This window comes from Ranitomeya variabilis, chromosome 3 (genome assembly GCF_051348905.1).
Source record: "Ranitomeya variabilis isolate aRanVar5 chromosome 3, aRanVar5.hap1, whole genome shotgun sequence".
NCBI classification, from domain to species: domain Eukaryota; kingdom Metazoa; phylum Chordata; class Amphibia; order Anura; family Dendrobatidae; genus Ranitomeya; species Ranitomeya variabilis.
In genome coordinates, this window is record NC_135234.1 from 373,254,479 (window position 1) to 373,276,647 (window position 22,169).

General features: G+C 43.0%; 1 protein-coding gene across 17 annotated transcripts in view; it reads right to left on the reverse strand.

Moving 5' to 3' along the window:
* Positions 1-22,169, reverse strand: part of MACF1 (microtubule actin crosslinking factor 1) — a 377,759-nt gene that overhangs the window by 204,309 nt on the left and 151,281 nt on the right. For 9 of the 17 annotated variants that reach the window (XM_077295969.1, XM_077295955.1, XM_077295963.1 and 6 more), the window contains 13 exons: positions 16,871-16,932; positions 14,718-14,807; positions 13,892-13,969; positions 12,905-12,997; positions 8,313-8,479; positions 8,114-8,226; positions 7,920-8,026; positions 7,718-7,837; positions 7,541-7,636; positions 5,425-5,552; positions 5,250-5,343; positions 4,764-4,918; positions 2,679-2,946 (listed from right to left, as the gene is read on the reverse strand). In XM_077295969.1, the coding sequence (XP_077152084.1) occupies positions 2,679-2,946; positions 4,764-4,918; positions 5,250-5,343; positions 5,425-5,552; positions 7,541-7,636; positions 7,718-7,837; positions 7,920-8,026; positions 8,114-8,226; positions 8,313-8,479; positions 12,905-12,997; positions 13,892-13,969; positions 14,718-14,807; positions 16,871-16,932 (1,571 nt within the window). Of the gene's footprint in view, positions 1-2,678; positions 2,947-4,763; positions 4,919-5,249; positions 5,344-5,424; positions 5,553-7,540; positions 7,637-7,717; positions 7,838-7,919; positions 8,027-8,113; positions 8,227-8,312; positions 8,480-8,776; positions 9,628-12,904; positions 12,998-13,891; positions 13,970-14,717; positions 14,808-16,870; positions 16,933-22,169 lie in introns of those variants that run through there. The other 8 variants (XM_077295960.1, XM_077295956.1, XM_077295952.1 and 5 more) reach the window with 4 other exon arrangements.

Here is a 22,169-nt window from a genome sequence, read left to right on the forward strand (position 1 = left end):
TGAGGGATGCTCCATCCGCAAGAGGAAGGACCAAGCTGGTGGACAGTCTGGAAACTGGAGGGTCCACAATCGGAGCAGTCCAGCTCGCAAAGAGCTCAGGGGCAAAGGGATATAGGATGCCGAGGCGCTTCCCTCTTTGGAAGCATCTGGTCGGGTTGTCCTATTCCATGGAAAGTACCTCCTTTAATTCCCTTAGGAGCTAGTCTCGACCGTCTAAACGAAACCACCTGCACTGCGGTTTCCGTAGCGGTGTCCTTAATGTTAAAGGTCTGGTTGATAGTAACAATGAGTCTCTAAACCATGTCGCTCATATCAGAGGCCCAGTCAGAAACCAGGTCCGAGTAATCCTTGGACAGTGCATCCAAAACAGTCTTGGCTGATTCCAGAGAGGAGGATCGGGAAGGAGTTGTCCGCAGAGAGAGGCCAGCAGGAGAGAGGAAGATCTAAAAGGACGCCCCTGCCTCGATCCCTTAATGCCCCTGTTGGTAGGCACAAACGGTGATTCCTGCGATCTGCTGGCGACTGCGGAGGGAAGGACAGGTAGTCTGTCAATAATGGAAGCCAGGGTCTGGGAAACCTTGATGAGGTCCGTCACAGACTGTGACAGAGAGGAGGCCCACACTGGGGTAGAAGGACCACTCTCACTAGGAGCAGTAGGGGACCCCTGGGTAGCAGGTGCGGGGGCTGCTGAAGTCTTTACAGAGGGGAGAGGACCGACCTGAGGGGAGTTTGCAGTTACATGAAGAGCAGACAAAGTGCCTGACAAGAGTAGAAGAAGGGGTAGGAGGCCAAGAGCGCTCTCCTTTAAGAGTAGGCATGATAGACAGCAGACCCACTAACTAATGCCAGAAGGTTAGGGGACAGAAAGCTGTATGCTGAGCTGAGTGTCAGTCTGCAGAACAGAGCTGCTCACAGTAAGATGCAGGTCCTGAAGTCTGCTTCCAGGCTGAAGAACAATAATCTGCAGGTCCCAAAGACTGCTTCCAGGCTGCAGAAGAGAACCAGGAAATACGCAGGGCGATAGCAAGAGGAGATGCCGAGTTCCCTGCAGAGGAGCCACCTTCCCGGTCCAGATGCAGCAAATGGTGATCGCAGGGAGGAAAAGGAGGGCCCACAGAGAGGAAAAGTGCATGCAGAATACACGACACTGAAAAGAAAGAAGGGGGCGTGACTCGAAAGGGCCCGCTCGATGAGATTGAGCGGGGGTAGAGCTAACCGCCAGAGCTAAAAGGAGGGGGCGTGACAGGCAGGAAAAAGCTCGCTGAAGAATTTCGGAAGAGGGGGCAGAGATGACCGCCAGAGATAGAAGAGAAGTGGGGGGAGTGATGGGAGGGGAAAAAGACCGCCGAAGATGTTTGGAAGAGGGGGCGAAGCTAACCACCAAGAATAATGAGCGCTCGCTGAAGCCGGGGCCTAGATTTACAAAAGGCGGCCGCAGAGACAGAGGACGGAGGCGAGGAGGCCCAAAAATTACCTGTAAGGTAACCCTGCGCCCCCAATGTAGCTACAAATAAGAGGGAAAATGGCCCCATATAGAACACAAAGGGTCTATACCCAGAATAAAGTCCTAGGGATAACGCCCTGTGCCTATACCTAATTTAAGAACCCTATTTAGGGGGGCAGAAATATCTCATCCTTCCGTCCATTCTCTATCTTCAACCCGATCTTCATTTCCTCTACATCTTTATTTTCTTCTTTATCTTTCTCTTTACCGGAGTCTTCTCCTTTGTCACCTCTGGACCGGAAACCTGATGGAAAGAAGGAGATGTACCTTTCCATCCTGAAAAAGAGACCTTACCTAGACGCCCGAGACTCTTGTGGGACGTCCGTGCCTCCTGAAACCGACAGGCTCTGGTGGGCGAGTGGTAGGAGACGGGGGCCAGGACCAGTGAACGGAACACCTAAATACTCTTCATGTGTTAGGGGTTGGGGGGTCCTACTGGCTAGACATATGATACAGCGTGGCAGTACACGCCATACTCAGTTTCTACGTGGGAGTACAGTGTGACTGTTCACACTGTATCCCTCCAGAGGTAAGAAAATTCATCTGAAAAAGAAAAAAGACGTTACAGGAAAACGACGCAAACCGAGGCAGATATGGGTCTAATGAAAGACCCGTGTCCACCCCCTACGGACACTAAGATAAACTGATTATCCTAGTGCCAGTCGGTGGGGTGTACACTGCGGAGGAGGAGCTAACTTTTTGTGCATAGTGTCAGCCTCCTAGTGGCAGCAGCACACACCCATGGTTTCCCGTACCCCCCAATGAAGCGATAGAGAAACTTATTATCCCCACTGTATGTCTGCTTCCAAATGAAACAACCTCAAATTGCTTCCATGTGCACAAACCTTATAATGTGTCTTAGACAATTGTTGTATTCTTGCAATGGAGTAGAAAACCAAGATCACAATAGCTTGGCAATATTAAATGGCTTGTCCACTATTTTTAAACTAGAACCCATGTGTCTTAACTGCCTCAATCTGGCAATGCATGCATAGAGGCAGAGCAGGTCATGAAAGTATACTAGAAAAAGGCTAGGATGGAGCAATGAAGACACATGGTTGCTGGTCGAAAAGTAGTGGACAACCCCTTTAATCAAGCAATGTTAAATAAACATCAATCATATACCATGGGATATAGCGTCATTCACTTGAATGAATGTTTGTATGATAAGTACCTGCATTTCTTCCACCCAGGCAAGGAGCTCATAAACAAATCTGAGGCTACCTTCATCTTCTGAGGAGGATAAAGCAAGCAGCTCTGACCGACTCATTGGTTTCCGAAACCAAGTCGTGGAAGAAGTAGCAGATGTGTGAAAGCCTTGTTGGGGAGTTGTGTTAAGAGACACTGAGGTTTGTAGGCCTGCGCCGATGAAGTTCCCTTTTCTGTACAAGTTGGAATATTCCAGTCTCAGTGTTAGAAGCTCATCCTGAATCCGTAGAACTCTAAACAGTTAAATAAAAAAAAGAGCATATATAACAGAACCCGCATACATATAAACTGTCAGATTCCTATATGGCATGCTCCATCTTTTCTGCTGCAATCAATTACCTTCATATGTCACATGCTTAGTGAGAGGAAGTCCACCTGTGTGCAATGTAAGTGTCACATGGTCTTTCAGTATATACACACACCTTTTCTGAAAGGCCTCAGAGGCTGCAACATCATTAAGCAAGAGGAACCACTAACCAAACAACATCATGAAAACCAAGGAGATCTCCAAAAAAGTTAGGGACAAAGTTGTTGACAAGTACAAGTCAGGGTTGGGTTATAAACAAAATATCCCAATTTCTGATGATGTTCCGAATCACCATCAAATCCATTATCATCAAATGGAAAGAATATGGTACCACAACAAACCTGCCGAGAGGGACGCCCACCAAAACTCTCAGCCAAGGCAAGGAGGTCATTAATCAGAGAGGCAGGACAAAGACCAAACGTAACCCTGAAGGAGCTGTAGAATTCCCCACCAGAGAATGGTGTATCTGTTCATACGACCACTATAAGCTGTATACTTAAAAGATGGGGCAGTAAAAAGCTTTTACTTACACACAAAAGTTGTAAGGCTCGTTTGCAGTTTGCCAAAAGACATGTGGGAGACTCTCCAAATGTATGTGCTTTGGTCAAAGGAGACCAAAATTGAACTTTTTGGCAACCAAGATAAACGCTATGTCTGACACCAAACACAGCGTCACCCCCAAGAGCACCATCCCCACAGTGGAACATGGTGGTGGCAGCCTCACGCTATGGTGTTTTCAGCAGCAGGAACAGGGAAAATGGTGTGAGTCGAAGGGAAGATGGATGATGTGAAATACAAGGATATCCTTGAGCAAAACCTACTTCAATCTGTCAGTGATTTGGGACTGGAACGGAGATTCACCTTCCAACAAGACAATGACTCCAAGCATTCTGCTAAAGCAAAACGCAAGTGGTTTAAAAGGGGTATTCCCATCTCCAAGATCCTATCCCAATATGTAGTAGGTGTAGTATTAGTCAATTCCTTCAGTTACAAATTGAATACAGTTCAGATACGCTATGTCACTTACCTCATGTAGGGCATTGCAGTAACCATGGGTTCGTCCACTCATATAGTGACAGTCAGTTAGGTAGACAGCACTTTGTAGTCGTAACCACGGATACCTAAGCTACTGCAATGCCCTACATGAGGTAAGCAATATAGCAAATCTGAAGAACCAGACTAAGTTTCTAGTTGGAGATATTTGCTAATATTATACCTACTACATATTGGGTTAGGATACTGGAGATGGGAATACCCCTTTAAGGGGAAACATGTAAATGTTTTGGAGTGGCCTTGTCAAAGCCCAGACCTTAATCCAATTGAAAATCAGACTTGGATATTTCTGTCTCCAGAGGAAATCATCCAACTTAAAGGAGCTGGAGCAGTTCTTCCTTGAGGAATGGCCAAAATCCCAGTGGCCAGATGTGAAAAGCTCAGAGACTACTTCAAAGCCACTTGCAGTTGTAATTGCTGAAAAATGAGACTCTAGACAGTACAAACTTTAGGGGGGTGAATAGTTATGCACACTGAAGTTTTCATTTATTTTCTCCTCTTTTGTCGTTTGCTTCACAGTTGTAGACATGTTCTTTACATGAACTATAGAAAACTCTCAAAAAAAAAAAAAAACACAGCAAGATTCCAGGTTGTAAGGTAGCAAAAAATTAAAAATGCCAAGGGGGGTAAATACTTTCGCAAGCCACTGTACATACACACACAAATATATATTTAAAAGCTCTACTTTACCTGAAGGCAAGCTCATCCACCTGGAAATACTTTTCATCTCGCAGAATCTGAACGTCTGCCTGAAGTTGACGGAGAACACTTTCACTTTCCTGAAGGAATTGCAACACTTCAATTTCTTGTTGAGTGCTTTGTCCACATTCGACATTAGAGGCATCCTAATAGACACACAGAAAAATCAATAAAAATATGTCAAAGATTGTTGCAGAGAAATTGCTAGGTTTTTAATGTCTTATGAAAGGCAATGGAATTTATGCTGTTCTTATAACTATACCCATCAATCTATGTACAATGCGTCAGTGTGCACAACACTTAAATCAGACATCAAAAGCTGATCAATTACAACATAATTTATCATGGCTAACCCTAATCCCCATGATTTACATTTTACAAGAGACCATTCAGTAAATGCCATCAGTTTATGTGTGTATACGGTACATATATACACTGCCACGGCGTACAGGTAGTGTAGCTTCGACTCTCACTTACAGACTGTAGTGTATTCCTCGCTAGTGTCAGTTTCTCTTCGCAACTCAAACAGCCATTCTGAATCCTGTTTGCAATTTGTAACAGCAGTTCAAGCCTTTTAAGCAAGAAAAAGAAGGTAATGTAACGCCAAAGGCAGAAGAAGAAAAAAATCCAGAAAGAGCATAAATGCACAAACCTCTCCACAGCTGGTCGGAGAACCTTCTCTCTCTCTATCATGGATAGTATTAGCTTCCCCCACTGTTCCTCCACATCGTTAGGATGAAAGGATGTGGGAAGTTTGATACGACCAAACTCAATCCAGGTCTTTTATAGAAAAGGCAAAAATTAAAAATGCCATCAAATAATGCAAAATAATTTCAACATTAAAAGGCTTTTTTCATATTGTATCTTTAGGAGAGCATCAGCCCCCCTACCTCCAAGCCTCCTGGATGCCGAAAGCTGTTGCTCCTGAACAATGACAATTCAGGCCAGTGGCCTGCTCACACCTCTTGTCCGAAAGTAAGCCCTTTCCCATGCTAATAGCAAAAGCAGCTTTGCATATGCACCATGGGAAAAATGCAGGTGAACTGAAGCTTTACAGATCCACTAATCCGGCTAGCTTCACAACGGCACAGGCAGGCTCAAAAGCATAGAGCCTGCTAGTGCTGCAAGCTCTCTAACTAGCTCGTTGGCTACTGCGAGCCAACATGGGCAACAAGCTGTTCACTATACAACAACAACATGGGCGACAAGCTGTACACTATACAACAACATGGGCGACAAGCTGTATACTATACAACAACATGGGCGACAAGCTGTTCACTATACAACAACAACATGGGCGACAAGCTGTACACTATACAACAACATGGGCAACAAGCTGTTCACTATACAACAACAACATGGGCGACAAGCTGTACACTATACAACAACATGGGCGACAAGCTGTACACTATACACAACATGGGCGACAAGCTGTTCACTATACAACAACATGGGCGACAAGCTGTACACTATACAACAACATGGGCGACAAGCTGCACACTATACAACAACAACAACATGGGCGACAAGCTGTACACTATACAACAACAACATGGGCGACAAGCTGTACACTATACAACAACAACACGGGCGACAAGCTGTACACTATACAACAACAACACGGGCGCCAAGCTGTACACTATACAACAACAACATGGGCGACAAGCTGTACACTATACAACAACATGGGCGACAAGCTGTACACTATACAACAACATGGGCGACAAGCTGTACACTATACAACAACATGGGCGACAAGCTGTACACTACACAACAACAACATGGGCGACAAGCTGTACACTATATAACAACAACATGGGCAACAAGCTGTACACTATACAACAACAACACGGGTGAGAAGCTATACACTATACAACAACATGGGCAACAAGCTGTACACTATATAACAACAACATGGGCAACAAGCTGTACACGATACAACAACATGGGCAACAAGCTGTACACTATACAACATGGGCAACAAGCTGTACACGATACAACAACAACACGGGCGACAAGCTGCACACTATACAACAACATGGGCGACAAGCTGTACACTACACAACAACAACATGGGCAACAAGCTGTACACTATACAACAACGTAGGCAACAAGCTGTACACTATACAACAACAACAACATGGGCGACAAGCTGTACACTATACAACATGGGCGACAAGCTGTACACTATATAACAACAACAACAACATGGGCAACAAGCTGTACACTATACAACAATGTAGGCAACAAGCTGTACACGATACAACATGGGTGACAAGCTTTAGATTTTTAATGAGAGGTAAATTGCAAAGTTGCCAGTTTCATTTCACCCATTTAAGAACCTGAGATAACCCCTTTAAAGAATCTTTTTTTATGTTTTAGAAAATCCAATACAAGGTTCTGAAAGGGAAAGATATCAAGGTCTTCCCAGGATCTCATACAACCCAGATATTATGAAGAACATGTCTCTACAATCTGTCCAATTTATATGGGGACTTTATCCTTCCTTTTTCTAACACAGAGCAATACATGGAAGGTCACAAGGACACACAGATCTAGTCATATGTCAATATATGGTTAGATTAAGTGAAAGTGGCAGGGATATTGTCTTTTGTACCCCTCAAAAAAGGCTGGTTGTGCAAAAAAATAAAACAAAGAGGGGAATTTATTGATCTAAGATCATCAGAAATTAAACAAGAAGAGAAATGCAAGAGAAAAGATAAAAATCTTCCACAGTGCTAAAAGCCTAAAAATTAACCAAATTGTACCTGCAACATCTGATATAATTTTTGGATCTGTGCCTTTTCCTGTTCTTTTGCTGGAATTTCAGTTTCTTTCACATGTACATACTGATTATAAAGTGCCTAGAAGTAAAAACACACATAATAATGTATCCACTAAGCATTATAACAAAGAGTTCTATTTTCGGCAGTATATTACTGTACCTTTAACTCCACAGGATTCTGAGGAAATGATTTGTCAGACATCAGAAGTACATGCTGACGGATCCACTGTGTAAGTGACATTACTCTTTCCTGGTACTCCAGCCAACAGGAGTCTACTTCCTGTACAAAGAACCCAGACAAGATGTGAGCCATAGGGTATAAAACCCACAACATTGTAGGGACCAACATGGGCAACACTTACGGTGGCACTGATCCCTTCTCCTCCTTCTGGGACTTTGGGGAAGGCATCATATATAGAAGACACATATGTGATCACAGACTTTTCATCAGGAGAATCCACATCCACATCTGAGGTTAAACATATAGCACGTGACACAGAAACCATGTAAATTAATATACGTATTATCTTAAAGCATATTAGTTGGTTGTACAAACCTTCAGCGTCTAATAATCTGGTTACCCCCAGACTCTCCGCTATCTCAAATGCCTGTTCTAGATTTTCCCGGTTACTCTGGATTTCCACTTTCTGCATGTCTACCAGGTCAGGTCTGGAAATAAAACAGGCAATGGGTACAGTCCAATCTCTGTCTTCTTACCCAGCATTTTATAGTATGGTTCTCCATAAATCACTGACCTGTAGCGGTGAATAAGGGCATTAAACATCTTGCCATCACTCCAACAAGACGTAAAGTTGGTGCACTTCACCCCAACATATCCTGCTGTCACCTTCTGCGTCCATAGGAGCAGCTTCTCCTTGGCAGACATATCTCCAGATTCTCCACTGACATAAATATCGGAGATCTGTAGAAAGAAATAGATCATAAACCTCTCTGCCTCACGCTGCATTAATCAAAGGGAAGTGTGACTTTTCACAGTAGCTGCATGCTCTGAATATCTGTACATCAACAACGAGCAGTTTACTAATCCTTGCAATGCCTTGACAATTATCTTTTTAATCTACAAATCAGTAATTGATCTGGATAAAGCAGTATCAAACCTTTTCCTACTTATGGGACACCTACTATCAAGAAAAGGCAAAATATGCTATACAAGACATAAGCATCACAACAGAAATGAGACCAGATTCTGAAATCCCACCTGCTCCAGCTGAGATAAGGGCTCGCTGCCATACCCCGAGGAAGAGCGCTCAGGACCCCAGGACAGGGTGACAGGAACACCCCTTTCTGTTTTATCCTTTGCCAGAGAGGACAATCCAAGGTTACTTTCTTCACCAGAGCTAGTCCTATAGCTAACAGACTTGTCCAGGTCATCATCCTTGATATGCAGAAGAACAGCTCGGCTATTCCCACCCCTGTCAAAAGCCACCATAGTACTGGAAGATCGCTGCTTCTTTTCTGCTGGGTTGTCCACTATACGAGCTATGACTGTAGTCCCTAATGGTGGGGATTCTGGAGTAGATAACGGATTCACCAGCTGAGCTCTATGCACCATGCCATGAAATGTCTCCCTGACCTGGAGCACTCTCCCTTCTTCTTGAAGAATGCTGCCGGTGCTTGCAGGATCTTCAGTAGAGGCACATATATTATTTGATACATCCTTTGCTTCCTCTCTTTCTTCGTTCTTTTGATCCATTTGTTCAGTTTCCTGCTTAGCTCCTTCATCTTTTTTCTTTCTCCTAAACCGTCTCTTTTTCTTTCCAGACTGAGGCTCCTTCTCCTTCCCCGGTCTCTTCTCCTTGGGCTTCCGCACACAGCTGACAGAATTCCCCATGTCTCCAGTGCATTTATACGGCACATACAATACGTGCATTCAGAAAAGAAAAGGATCCACTCCTCGGAGCACCACCTTCTGCTTGCAATATAGCCATGTCACTAGGGAAGGAGCACACATCGTCCCTCTCATCCCGCAATTGCTGCCTGCTTCAGACAGACATCTTACAGACTGAGACATCTCCCTGCATCTCTCTGCAGTGTTCAGATCACAGGCACCTTACACCAAGGCCGGCACTGATTGGATGGAGCGATCTCTGTATTAGTGAGGTGGCTTATCCCCACCCCGTACGAGGAGAGAGGGGGAAGAGTGCTGGGAAGGGAGGGGGAGGAAGAGCCATGCAATAAAAAGCCAGAGAAGCCAAGTGATGCTTATACAAAGGATCCACAATGCCCTATCTATAAATTAACTTCAGAAGGACCAGTAGTAATTTATAATAGGTATATCTGCAGGGCGTTTCAGCCTTTAAACCACATCCTTACAAGAGTTATTCATCAAACACAAATATATGGTTCTCCTTGCGTTCTACTAACATTTCTTTTCTGGCCATAATTAAGAACCAGGACCACTATCTTCTGCACTAAATAATATACTCAACCACTGTGGGGTGTAGAAGACTGCAGAACAGTCTATAGGTACCGCTCAATACAGAAAACGATATATGTCTAGTACGCATACATTAAGTCTTATACTTCATGTTAATCAGCACATCGCATTTTATTGTGCAAGGAGGCAAAAATATGATCTCCAAAAACGACCGGTCACTGGGGAAAAAAGCCCAGTTTTTTATCTTATTTTATTTTATTACCACCATACGGTTCCAGAGATGAAAGTCTTTTTATTAACTGCTCATTTTATGGTCTTTGCCAAAAAGGCGTGGTTTACAGGATTTTCTGGGGACATGTCTAAAGGCTGGTTAGCATTAATTCCCGTGAACAATGCCGCTTTGGTAAAGACCATGAAAATTAGCACTAAATAAAGACCCATACCTCCAATTCTACAGCGCAAAAGAAAAAACCTTTGGGGATGAGTGGGAATAAATTAACAGCAAAAGCTGGCCACTTTTGATCTGATAATGGGTCTTCTTTAAAGGGGATATCTGGGACTTTACAAAGAAAAAAACAAAAATGTACCTAAGCACTAACAGGCAGGTAATTGCAACTTACCTGCCTGTTGAGCAAGGCGCCGTTCTTCTCCAACAAAGATGGGTCACAGACAGCTCCTGCCAGGGATTCAGAAGCCTCTGCTGACGTCACATCTACAGACTGGAGGCTTTTTTTCCACTCCGTCGATGGGGGGAAACTTCCGAGGTCATTCTGATTGACAGCAGGATCCCCACTGCCTAAATGGGGGAGTCGCCTGTCAATCATAATGACCTCAGAAATCCCACCCCGTCGACAGAGCAGAGCAGAAAGCACAGGCAGCTGAATCCCTGGCACGAGCGGCCTGTGCACAACAGATAGGTAAGTTGCAATTACGGTACCTGTCTGGTAGTGTTTAGACACATTTTCTTTTTGCCAAGTCCTGAATATCCCCTCTAAGAAGGTATCCAATAGTGACTTGGGCTGTATGGTAGTACCCGTAAATAACAGGGTCAGGAGTGGCGCTATTCAGGGCAGAACTTCAATTATTGCGCTATTAGCAATATGCCATTAATCAAAACATACAGAAAAAAATTCAATGGGAATTCCTATCACAAAATACTATGAAATCACTTTGTGATCAGTGCGGGTCTGACTGCTGAGAACTGTGAAGATGCTACAGTGCCATACCAGCACTTTAGCCCAATGATTCTCAGTATTGGTGGGGACCTAGGCGGTACACCATACACTTTTCTATTGGGAATATCTATTTAAGTTTCTGTTTCATATCACCACTGGCTCCAGGAGTACTAGAAGGCAGTAGATTCCGAATACTTTGCCTATTGCTACAGGATATGCAAGACGGAGAAACCGACAATACAGTAAGTATCCATTTCTCAAAAAGACTTTTCCTCAAATGTGCCTCAAATTGGAAAGAGAAATCTAAAATCAGGAAAATAAATTCTTGTGCCAACTAAACATTGCAAGAGGTCTACTAAGCTAAATGGACCCATATTCTGGCAGGAATAAAGAAGAAAAATATAAAAGTGGAGTGAATAATGTGTGCCTATATTTCTTCACAGTGTTGTGGGAGGGGCAGGCACTCATCACTTTCTAAACATTTTATGTATATTGTACCAATATTTGGACATTAATTTGTTGCCACTTCTAAGAGCGTAATTACACGTATGTCAAATTTAACATATTTTTAAACAAAAATTCAAGGTACAAATCAAAAACTTAAAATTTGATTTTTTTTTTGCTGATGTGTCACTGGAAACACAAAGACTAGCACTGGTGTGAGTCAAAGGGGTAATCTGCTGCTTTTTTTGTGTGGCATTTACACACACATTTTTCCCCCACTGCATGTAAATAGGGTCTAAGTGTCCTTTACCCCACTCGACTTAATCATGGACACAGCCACTTCGGTTAGGTTTAAGACCTTATGGAAACTCAACATACTCAATTATTTTTGCAACTTACATTTGCCAATGTGATACACATTATACGGTTGGCCCATCATGTCGAAATTAGAGGGCTCGGGAGAAATTGTGCTATGGTGATCAGTAGTGAATGGTAATGGTATACGGCTATGAGCACTAATACAAGCGGCACTATTCTGCGGGAAGCGAATATCACTGGCTCTATTGTAAGGGCGGCATTATTTCTGCAACAGTATGAGCACTGTTGGGATTATCGTACAGACTCAGCAATGGCTAGCATTACATTTGCACATCACTATGTCTGATACCATTGTATAGCCATAAAAAAGGAATGATTTTAAGGTATTTAAAAATCCCTAATTCCTATATAGGGCACAGCTCTCATGTTGTAACGGTAGAAGAAATAAAAGAAAACCTACTAACAGGCTTTAAAACAAACTCCGTCACCAGAAGTGGAGCGCTAAGTAAAATCAAAGGTTTATTACAAAATTCACATAGCTAGCGCTAGCACGTGTTAGACACTTAGAAATCTCCAAACAGAAGTGTGAATGTAGCTCAATTTATTCGTGAAATGTGAATTGTAAATCTTCAATATCAGTACTAAAAAGTAACAGTAACAAAGAGCATAGGATGAATAAAGTGCAAAAAAACAAATATTGATTTCCACATTTTTATATTAATACAGTGTCCAGCCTACCATCTAATAATATATACGTACAGTAGGGTGGTGTCCAGCTCATTTACCCAGAGGAAGACGGGTCAGGCATCTTGAATTTTAAAATGCCCATATTCTTACTCTCCATTCCCAGCGGAGAATACGGTCAAGTGTGCACTTGTATGGGGCAAGATGTATTTTACATGCTATTAGCACAATGGGAAACACTAGATCTCCGGATTAGTGGGATTCCGGTCTCTTTCTCTTATGCTGGTTTATTGATACATCATACAAAATATCCAAGACTTCTTTTTACCTGAAAATGCAGGATTATTGTCCATATCAATCCAAGGGTCAATTTTGGGTTACCATCGGTGATGTCATCATTCCGGATATTAACCAATTTCACCTAAACATAAATCAGAAATGCTTAGTACATATTACCCATCCATCTGACGGAAACCTGACAAAGCTGAGCATTTCATCTGGTTATCTTCTGTACTACCACGGAGGGTTCCTTCTCTGGTGAGCGTCGTAGCACGTTATTACACAACGCACACCCCACACAGAAGCTAAGTATAGCCCTTTTTAAGACCCCACTCCCGAGGAACCTTTGTTAAGGGGAAACGCATTGAGTTGAATGTAGTGATCCTGAACAAGTCATTTTATCTCCTGTCTATAAGACTATATTAGTTGAGCGTTTCATGCACAGTTGTCCTATTTCAACACATTTTATCTTCTGGGATACCTTCTCTAATAATTATAAGTAATCTTTGTAGGTGTCTCATTGTATCTTGCCATTATTCAATGGGTATATTGGTCCCAAGTGTTACTAGGATGTTCTAGGGCAGAGGTGTCAAACTGCATTCCTCGAGGGCCGCCAACAGGTCATGTTTTCAGGATTTCCTTGTATTGCACAGGTGATAATTTAATCACCTGCACAGAATGATTCCAGCACCTTGTGGAATGCTAAGGAAATCCTGAAAACATGACCTGTTGGAGGCCCTCGAGGAATGCAGTTTGACACCCCTGTTCTAGGGCACACCACGGCCAGCTGACGGGAAAAGGGGGCACCAATTGCACTTACTAGGCTGCCATCCTCCGTGGCAAGGTTGGGATAAAAAAAAGGGTGCATTAGGGGATTCAAATTCCATATAGTTGGGCATTTTTGGAGAATTATCTTCATTAGCATTATATCGCTCTTAAGTTATCTAGATCACTAACTATGTTTTTAATAATTCTCTACTAAAGTATATTTTTATAAAGCAGGTATATATTTCTGTGAGCCACCTATCTTCTTTACCTGACGTTGTTTGAGGAAGTCCAAAGCAATCTGCACATTTTGCAGCCGGTGGAAACGCATTCGGCCCTTCTCCCTGGGCTGTAAAGGCAAATAGAAAGTTATAATGAAAGCTAAACTAGTAGGTGGAAGTAACGTTGTTCAAGAAAAGCAGAAAATGCTGTAGAGTTTGTTAGAAGGAATCATTAGTTGGTGCAAATGCAAGGATAATGGTAACACTGGAACAGAACACATTGAAGAACATAGAAATGATATGAAGGTAAGGAATCTTGAGACTGAATGGATGGAAAGAAAACTAGAGGACACTGCAAGGGTTTCTCAGACAGGTTAGAAATGAAAAAAACAAGAATATGGGTGTTCATTAGATGATTGTGATTGAAAAATGGTGCGTCGTTATAGAAAACCAAAAACCACACACTTTGCGCCTCCTCCGGTACACTAATACTTTGTAGTGACTGACTGAAGGAGCATTGTGAACTAAACTGCCATTCTAGCCATAGTTATTAGGTTTCCCTCATGCTCATGCTATAAGAAAACCACAGCACACATCCACCTCCCATCATCCCGTGTTGTGCTGGTGACCAGATCACCCAGTGCTGGATTTCTTCCTCACACTGGATTATCTGACAAAATGACTGCCCTAGTGACATACAGCATCATCAGGGTCGTCTTCAGACTCCTCCCTCATCAACAGGCGGTGGGATGGGATGCGTCGCAGGCTCCGTGGAGCCTCAGGGTCCTTGTTCTGATGGACATGGCAATGACATTGTGAGGATAAGGGAGCATTTGATGGTGGAACATACAGAGGCAGTAAATAATAGATACTTACAAGTCTGACACCGGACAGGACTTCCAGAAGGGAGATAAGATTGTGGCCATCCCGCAGATCCTCATAAAGATCATTGATGTGTTTACGAACCTGTTTGGGAGGAAAACAATAAGAACAAAAAAATATAAATGATAACAATGATAACAAAAGCTCATTATTTTATTTTGTTATAAAAGTCAGGAGTAAGGCCCCTTTCACACATCAGTTTTTTGTCATCAGTCGCAATCCATCAAATTTAAAAAAAAAAAAAAAAAAATGGATCCGGCTAGTGATGCCGCCGGATCCGGTTTTTTTCTCATAGACTTGTATTAGCGACGAATGGCCTCGCGTTTCATCCATTGAAAATTGTTTGTCCAGCGGCCGGAGACAACGAACAAAGTAACGTTTTTTGTCTCCATCGAAAAAAATGGACAGCGACGGATCCTTTGCAGTCCGTCGTTTGCTAGAATGGAAGCCTATGGCGCCGGATAGGAAAAAAATGGCCCAGTCCTGAACTAACGTGTTAGGGTATGCACACACGGTCAGTAATCCGCAGCTCTTTGGACGCGCACATGTCCGCTGCATCCAAAGTGCTGCCGGCTTTTGAATGCAGGTGAATCCGCATGTGTCCATTGAACTGTGTGGTATCACCGCGCCCAATACATTGGACGGGTGAAGTTTATCTTGTGGATGCTCGCGTCTCTGCAAGATAAATTGACATGGTGCAGTATGGAAAAATGCGCCGCTTGTCCGTCTCCGCAGGTGATCCACGGGTGCCGATGCACGCATAGTGGGTATGGGATTTCTTGAAATTCACTATGCTGTAACATCTGGCGGCTGCGTGTTGGACGCTGTGGATTTACGCAGCGTCCAACCCACAGTGTTACTGACCGTGGGAACATACTCCTCAGTGTGTGTGTTAAGGAAAACAACTAGTCAATTGCCCAGGGCCTCCATCCCCAAAAAGGACACTATGCCTTTATAAACCATAAACTGCACCGATAATATCAGTATTGCATTACAAGTGCAATTTCCATGGTAAAAAATTGCAAAAGGACTTTTGGTGACATCGTAGTGCAGTGATAAAAGATCCTTCAGGTTGCTAGTGAGTGGAGGAAGTAGTAGGTGGAGAGAGGCTGGTGTGTCTGGAGACAATAAAAAGCTTTTAAAGAGGTTACCCCTTAAAAACTTGCTTCAATTGCTAGAACAAGTGTCACAGGCCCAAAAGTGCTTCTTGGTGGTAATGCTTGCACAGTACAGTTCCACATCTACAAGGTTGATGGAAACAGTCAACCGTTGAACGGGACTATTTTCCTCAGCACCATAGACAATGAACTGTCTATGTACAAATTTATACTGGTAATGAGATGACCACATGGGTATATGGCTTAAAGTACATGCATATGGAGGCAGAGATAGGTCTTGGTAGGATCGCAATGGGATCACTGCACAACTATGGGAATGAGCACACATTAAGGATTTTCAGCAGAAATTTATGCACCAAAATGCATCTCTTGAAAGTAAATATTAAGCGCATTATTGCATTAGTTTTTGATTAGTCTTTTCCATGTTCATTTGAATTGGTGAAAAACACCGATAAAAGAAGTGACATGCTGCAGATTGTAAACTACTTCACATCTGAAAGGAAAAAATAAGCAACATGTGCATGAGACTTCAGAAAGGTCATTCATTTTGCTGATCCTGTAAACTGCGACGTTTTGGTCCAGAAATTTCTACTGCAAACACTTAATGTGTGCGGATACCCTATCTGAGACTTTAATCCAATGGATGAAAATAATGACGGTTCTATTGAATGCCTGCAAGAAGCAAATCAGCATAAGAATTGGAATAGGAAAAAACCCAAATGGACAGAGATTGCTGGCCTCCTGCCTTGCTGAATAGTAGGACATGCACCTTTGTGAATATGTCATCTTGCCTTCACTACTAGTGTTGTCAGAATACATGATTGTTCATTTGGTGGAGAAACCCTGTGCCCAATACTGAAGCCTCAAGGTTATCGTTACCTACAGAAATGTAGATTTCCATTACCTTTCATCCGTATAACTTTGGACTAGAGGTTTCAAGATGTAAATATGTCCAACATAAGGAGTGTATAAAACATCCCAAGTAAAAGACAAACACAATAACAAACAATAGAAAAGAAGCTGGGCTACCTTGATGAGATGCTTATTGATCCATTTGGTGAAGGTTTTCTTCTGCACTCTGTCTCTTTCATCTGCAATATAAAAACAAATAATAATGTAAAAAGTGAAAATGACAGGTGCTTATGACCTGTAACCCCGCCGGGTCACTTTCCCACCCTCCACAGGCAAGAGATTATCCTAATCCGGCAAACTCCTCGAGCAGCCCGTTCTCCGCCAGGATTAACTGAGAGTCAATAATCCAAAGACACAGTTTGAAGTTAGGGCAGAGATAAGAGATTGTGCATTGGGTGGGGGGTTTGGAAAAAGCGTTTGACGTTAGCGAGACACATAAAGCAGGAATGGCAGAATACCATACAGACGCAGGGTAGGTCCATCTTGGCAGTTCTCAGCCCTGCTTCACCACACATGCAGCATCTTATCCTGAGGATGTGAACTCAGCAAACGGATTATTGCTAAATATACTGTGGTGTAGGGGAAGTGGAACAAGCCGCGCTCAGTGCACATTGAATACACCCGACCCAGCTATGCTGAAGTTATACTGACCCATGCAGCACATGAGGCACGCCAGGTGGGAACTGGAGGGTCTTGGGCCCCAAAATGACCACATTGCAGACTTTTGCTGCACCTTGCTTTCATTTAGGGGGGCCGTGACGGCAGTATCCGGCAGTAGCAACTCTTCTATGTGGTGCTCCTCCTACATCCTGCCCGGAGCCCCCACGTGAGATCTGAAATTAGGGCGCAGAAAGGCCAATCCGAGTCATGCAGCAGCTAGGTGTTCTCCTTCTGTGAGGTGTCTTTTCCATGTCAGGAAGCTGTTGCAGCATGTGGCCACCTGAACTCCACATCATCTTCAGGTATGCACCCGCCTCTTCCCCAGCTGGGACATAGCATGTAAGCCCACCTTATCCCTCCCCTTACCTCTACATCAGTCCAAACTCAGCAACAGCCTCTAGTCATGTAAAGAGACAAGATTGAGCACTGACACTTCTCCATGGCGTGGGGGAGGGATGGCAAAGGCAAGATCGGCCTCCTCTGTCCAGCTTATCAGAAGCTGAATTCCACACAAGGACACAGCAAGTGCCAAATATCCCTCTGTCATCATAGAGCTGTATAGGGGAGGTGAGACAAAATCTGCGAGTCTTCTACCAAGCAGGAACACTATACAATAATGCCCCCTGTGCCCTCCTAGCCAGAAACGAGTAATAATCCGATCACTCAGTGTTCATTTTACCAATGTGAAACATAACACTAGAAGCTGAGGCATGGTAATCTCCCATATACGGCTAGGTACTCCACCACACACACATCCTTTATAAGTCCCATATCACTTTATGTACTCCTTATCTTTCTGCTCAATAACGGAAACATTCGCAGAGTTATACAGAAGGTAACAGTCTCCGTTGAGTTTCAATGTTTGGTAGTAGCTTCTGGGATGTTCCACGAAGGGTCCCACAGATATTAGATATAAGTAGGTAGAACCGGTCAGCCATCATGTATGGTGGCTTCCTTTTAACTCCCAATCTTTTCATTATACTGAAAAATGTATGGCAGCAGCAGCAGCTTACTCCACTCTCCATAGAGAACACATCATGCTCAAGCATTCGTGTGTACGGGGAGTCAAGAGAGACAGGTAGCCATCAGTTATCTAAGCTTAAGGGAAAGCTATCATTAGAAAATTACATACTGTTTAAAAGGTTTTTGGGTTAAATTTATCTTTAAAATGTTTAAGGCAATTTTTTTTTTTTTTTTTTTTTATAGATAATTACATTTTTACAGAAATCATGAATTTTTCAAACTGGCCACTGGGGCTTTCTTTTTAGACTGTAACTTTCTGTTTCAGGAAATAACATGCACATTGCTACAATGGTAAGAAAGCAGGGTCAGTTGTGATTTAGTAAATTATGGATTCTGTGTTATTAGTTGATTGTGCATAGAGTTATCAGTCATAACCCTTCTCGGACGGTAAGGCACTTGCTGTAAAATCAAGGGTGGTTTGCACGTTAAAGACGGCGCCAATTTTTACAATTCTGACCACTGTGCCTTTATGAGGTTATAACTCAGGAACGCTTCAACAGATCCCGGTGATTCTGACATTGCTTTCTTGTGACATATTGTACTTCATGATATTGGTAAAATTTCTTTGATATTGCCTGCATTTATTTGTGAAAAAAACGGAAATTTGGTGAAAATTTTGAAAATTTCGCAATTTTCCAACTTAGAATTTTTATACAAATAAATCACAGAGATATGTCACACAAAATACTTAAGTAACATTTCGCACATGTCTACTTTACATCAGCACAATTTTGGAAGCAAAATTTTTTTTTGTTAGAGAGTTATAAGGGTTAAAAGTTGACCAGCAATTTCTCATTTTTACAACACCATTTTTTTTTTTTAGGGACCACATCTCATTTGAAGTCATTTTGAGGGGTCTATATGATGGAAAATACCCAAGTGTGACACCATTCTAAAAACTGCACCCCCCAAGGTGCTCAAAACCACATTCAAGAAGTTTATTAACCCTTCAGGTGTTTCACAGGAATTTTTGGAATGTTTAAATAAAAAAAACTTTTTTTTTTTACAAAAAATTTACTTCAGCTCCAATTTATTTTATTTTACCAAGGGTAACAGGAGAAAATGGACCCCAAAGTTGTTGTACAATTTGTCCTGAGTACGCCGATACCCCATATGTGGGGGTAAACCACAGTTTGGGCGCATGGCAGAGCTCGGAAGCGAAGGAGCGCAATTTGACTTTTCAATGCAAAATTGACTGGAATTCAGATGGGACGCCATGTTGCGTTTGGAGAGCCCCTGATGTGCCTAAACATTGAAACCCCCACAAGTTGTCCAATTTGTCCTGAGTGCGCTGATACCCCATATGTGGGGGGAACCACCGTTTGGGCGCATGGGAGAGCTCGGAAGGGAAGGAGCGCCATTTGGAATGCAGACTTAGATGGAATGGTCTGCAGGCGTCACGTTGCATTTGCGGAGCCCCTAATGTACCTAAACCGTAGAAACCCCCCGCAAGTGACCCCATATTGGAAACTAGACCCCCCAAGGAACTTCTCCAGATGTGTTGTGAGAACGTTGAACCCCCAAGTGTTTCACTACAGTTTATAACGCAGAGCCTTGAAAATAAAAAATCATTTTTTTTCCCCACAAAAATTATTTTTTAGCCCCCGGTTTTGTATTTTCCCAAGGGTAACAGGAGAAATTGAACCCCAAAAGTTGTTGTCCAATGTGTCCTGAGTACGCTGATACCCCATATGTTGGGGAAAACCCCTGTTTGTGCGCACGGGAGAGCTCGGAAGGGAAGGAGCACTGTTTTACTTTTTCAACGCAGAATTGGCTGGAATTGAGATCGGACGCAATGTCGCATTTGGAGAGCCCCTGATGTGCCTAAACAGTGGAAACCCCCCAATTATAACTGAAACCCTAATCCAAACACACCCCTAACCCTAATCTCAACTGTAACCCTAACACACCCCTAACCCTAATCCCAACAGTAAATGTAATCCAAACCCTAACCCTAACTTTAGCCCCAACCCTAACTGTAGCCCTAACCCTAGCCCTAATGGGAAAATGGAAATAAATACATTTTTAAAATTTTTTAATTTTTCGTAACTAAGGGGGTGATGAAGGGGGGTTTGATTTACTATTTATAACGCGTTTTCTAGCGGATTTTTGATTGGCAGCCGTCACACACTAAAAGACGCTTTTTATTGCAAAAAATGTTTTTTGCGTTACCACATTTTGAGTGCTATAATTTTTCCATATTTTGGTCCACAGAGTCATGTGAGGTCTTGTTTTTTGCGGGACGAGTTGATGTTTTTATTGGTAACATTTTCGGGCACGTGACATTTTTTGATCGCTTTTTATTCCGATTTTTGTGAGGCAGAATGACCAAAAACCAGATATTCATGAATTTCTTTTTGGGGGGGGCGTTTATACCGTTCTGCGTTTGGTAAAATGGATAAAGCAGTTTTATTCTTCAGGTCAGTACGATTACAGTGATACCTCATTTATATCATTTTTTTATGTTTTGCCGCTTTTATACGATAAAAACTATTTTATAGAAAAAATAATTATTTTTGCATCGCTTTATTCTGAGGACTATAACTTTTTTATTTTTTCGCTGATGCTGTATGGCGGCTCGTTTTTTGAGGGACAAGATGACGTTTTCAGTAGTACCATGGTTATTTATTTCCATCTTTTTGATCGCATATTATTCCACTTTTTGTTCAGCGGTATCAAAGCGTTGTTTTTTGCCTCGGTTTTTTTTTTGTTTTGTTTTTACGGTGTTCACTGAAGGGGTTAACTAGTGGGACAGTTTTATAGGTCGGGTCTTTGCGGACGCAGCGATACTAAATATGTGTACTTTTATTGTTTTTTTCATTTAGCTAAAGGAATGTATTTATTGGCTGTGAAGCCACCTCCCTGCAGGACCCAGATGCAGCCCCGCGGCCATTTTGGATCCGGGGCCTGCAAGGAGGAGTCGCTCGGTACAAGGTGAGCACATCGCCTTGTACCGATCGTCTCAGGGAAGCTCGCAGGGAGCCCCCTCCCTGCGCGATGCTTCCCTATACCGCCGGCACACTGCGATCATGTTTGTTCGCAGTGTGCTGGGGGTTAATGTGCCGGGGCGGGGGGGGTCCGTGACTGCTCATGGCACATAGTGCCGGATGTCAGCTCCAATAGTCAGCTGACACCCGGCCGCAATCGGCGGCGCTCCCCCCGTGAGCGCGTCTGATCGCGCTGGACGTACTATTGCGTCCTTGGGAAGTAGGGCCCACCCCACATGGACGGAATAGTACATCCAATGACAGAAAGGGGTTAAAAAATTATTTTTAGATATGGATATAATCAATTTTCACATGTCTATATATAGTTACATAGTTATTAAGGTTGAAGGAAGACTGTAAGTCCATCTAGTTCAACCCATAGCCTAACCTAACATGCCCTAACATGTTGATCCAGGGGAAGGCAAAAAAACCCCATGTGGCAAAGAGTAACTCCACCATGGGGAAAAAAATTCCTTCCCGACTCCACATACGGCAATCAGACTAGTTCCCTGGATCAACGCCTTATCAAGGAATCTAGTGTATATACCCTGTAACATTATACTTTTCCAGAAAGGTATCCAGTCCCCTCTTAAATTTAAGAAATGAATCACTCATTACAACATCATACGGCAGAGAGTTCCATAGTCTCACTGCTCTTACAGTAAAGAATCCGCGTCTGTTATTATGCTTAAACCTTCTTTCCTCCAGACGTAGAGGATGCCCCCTTGTCCCTGTCTCAGGTCTAT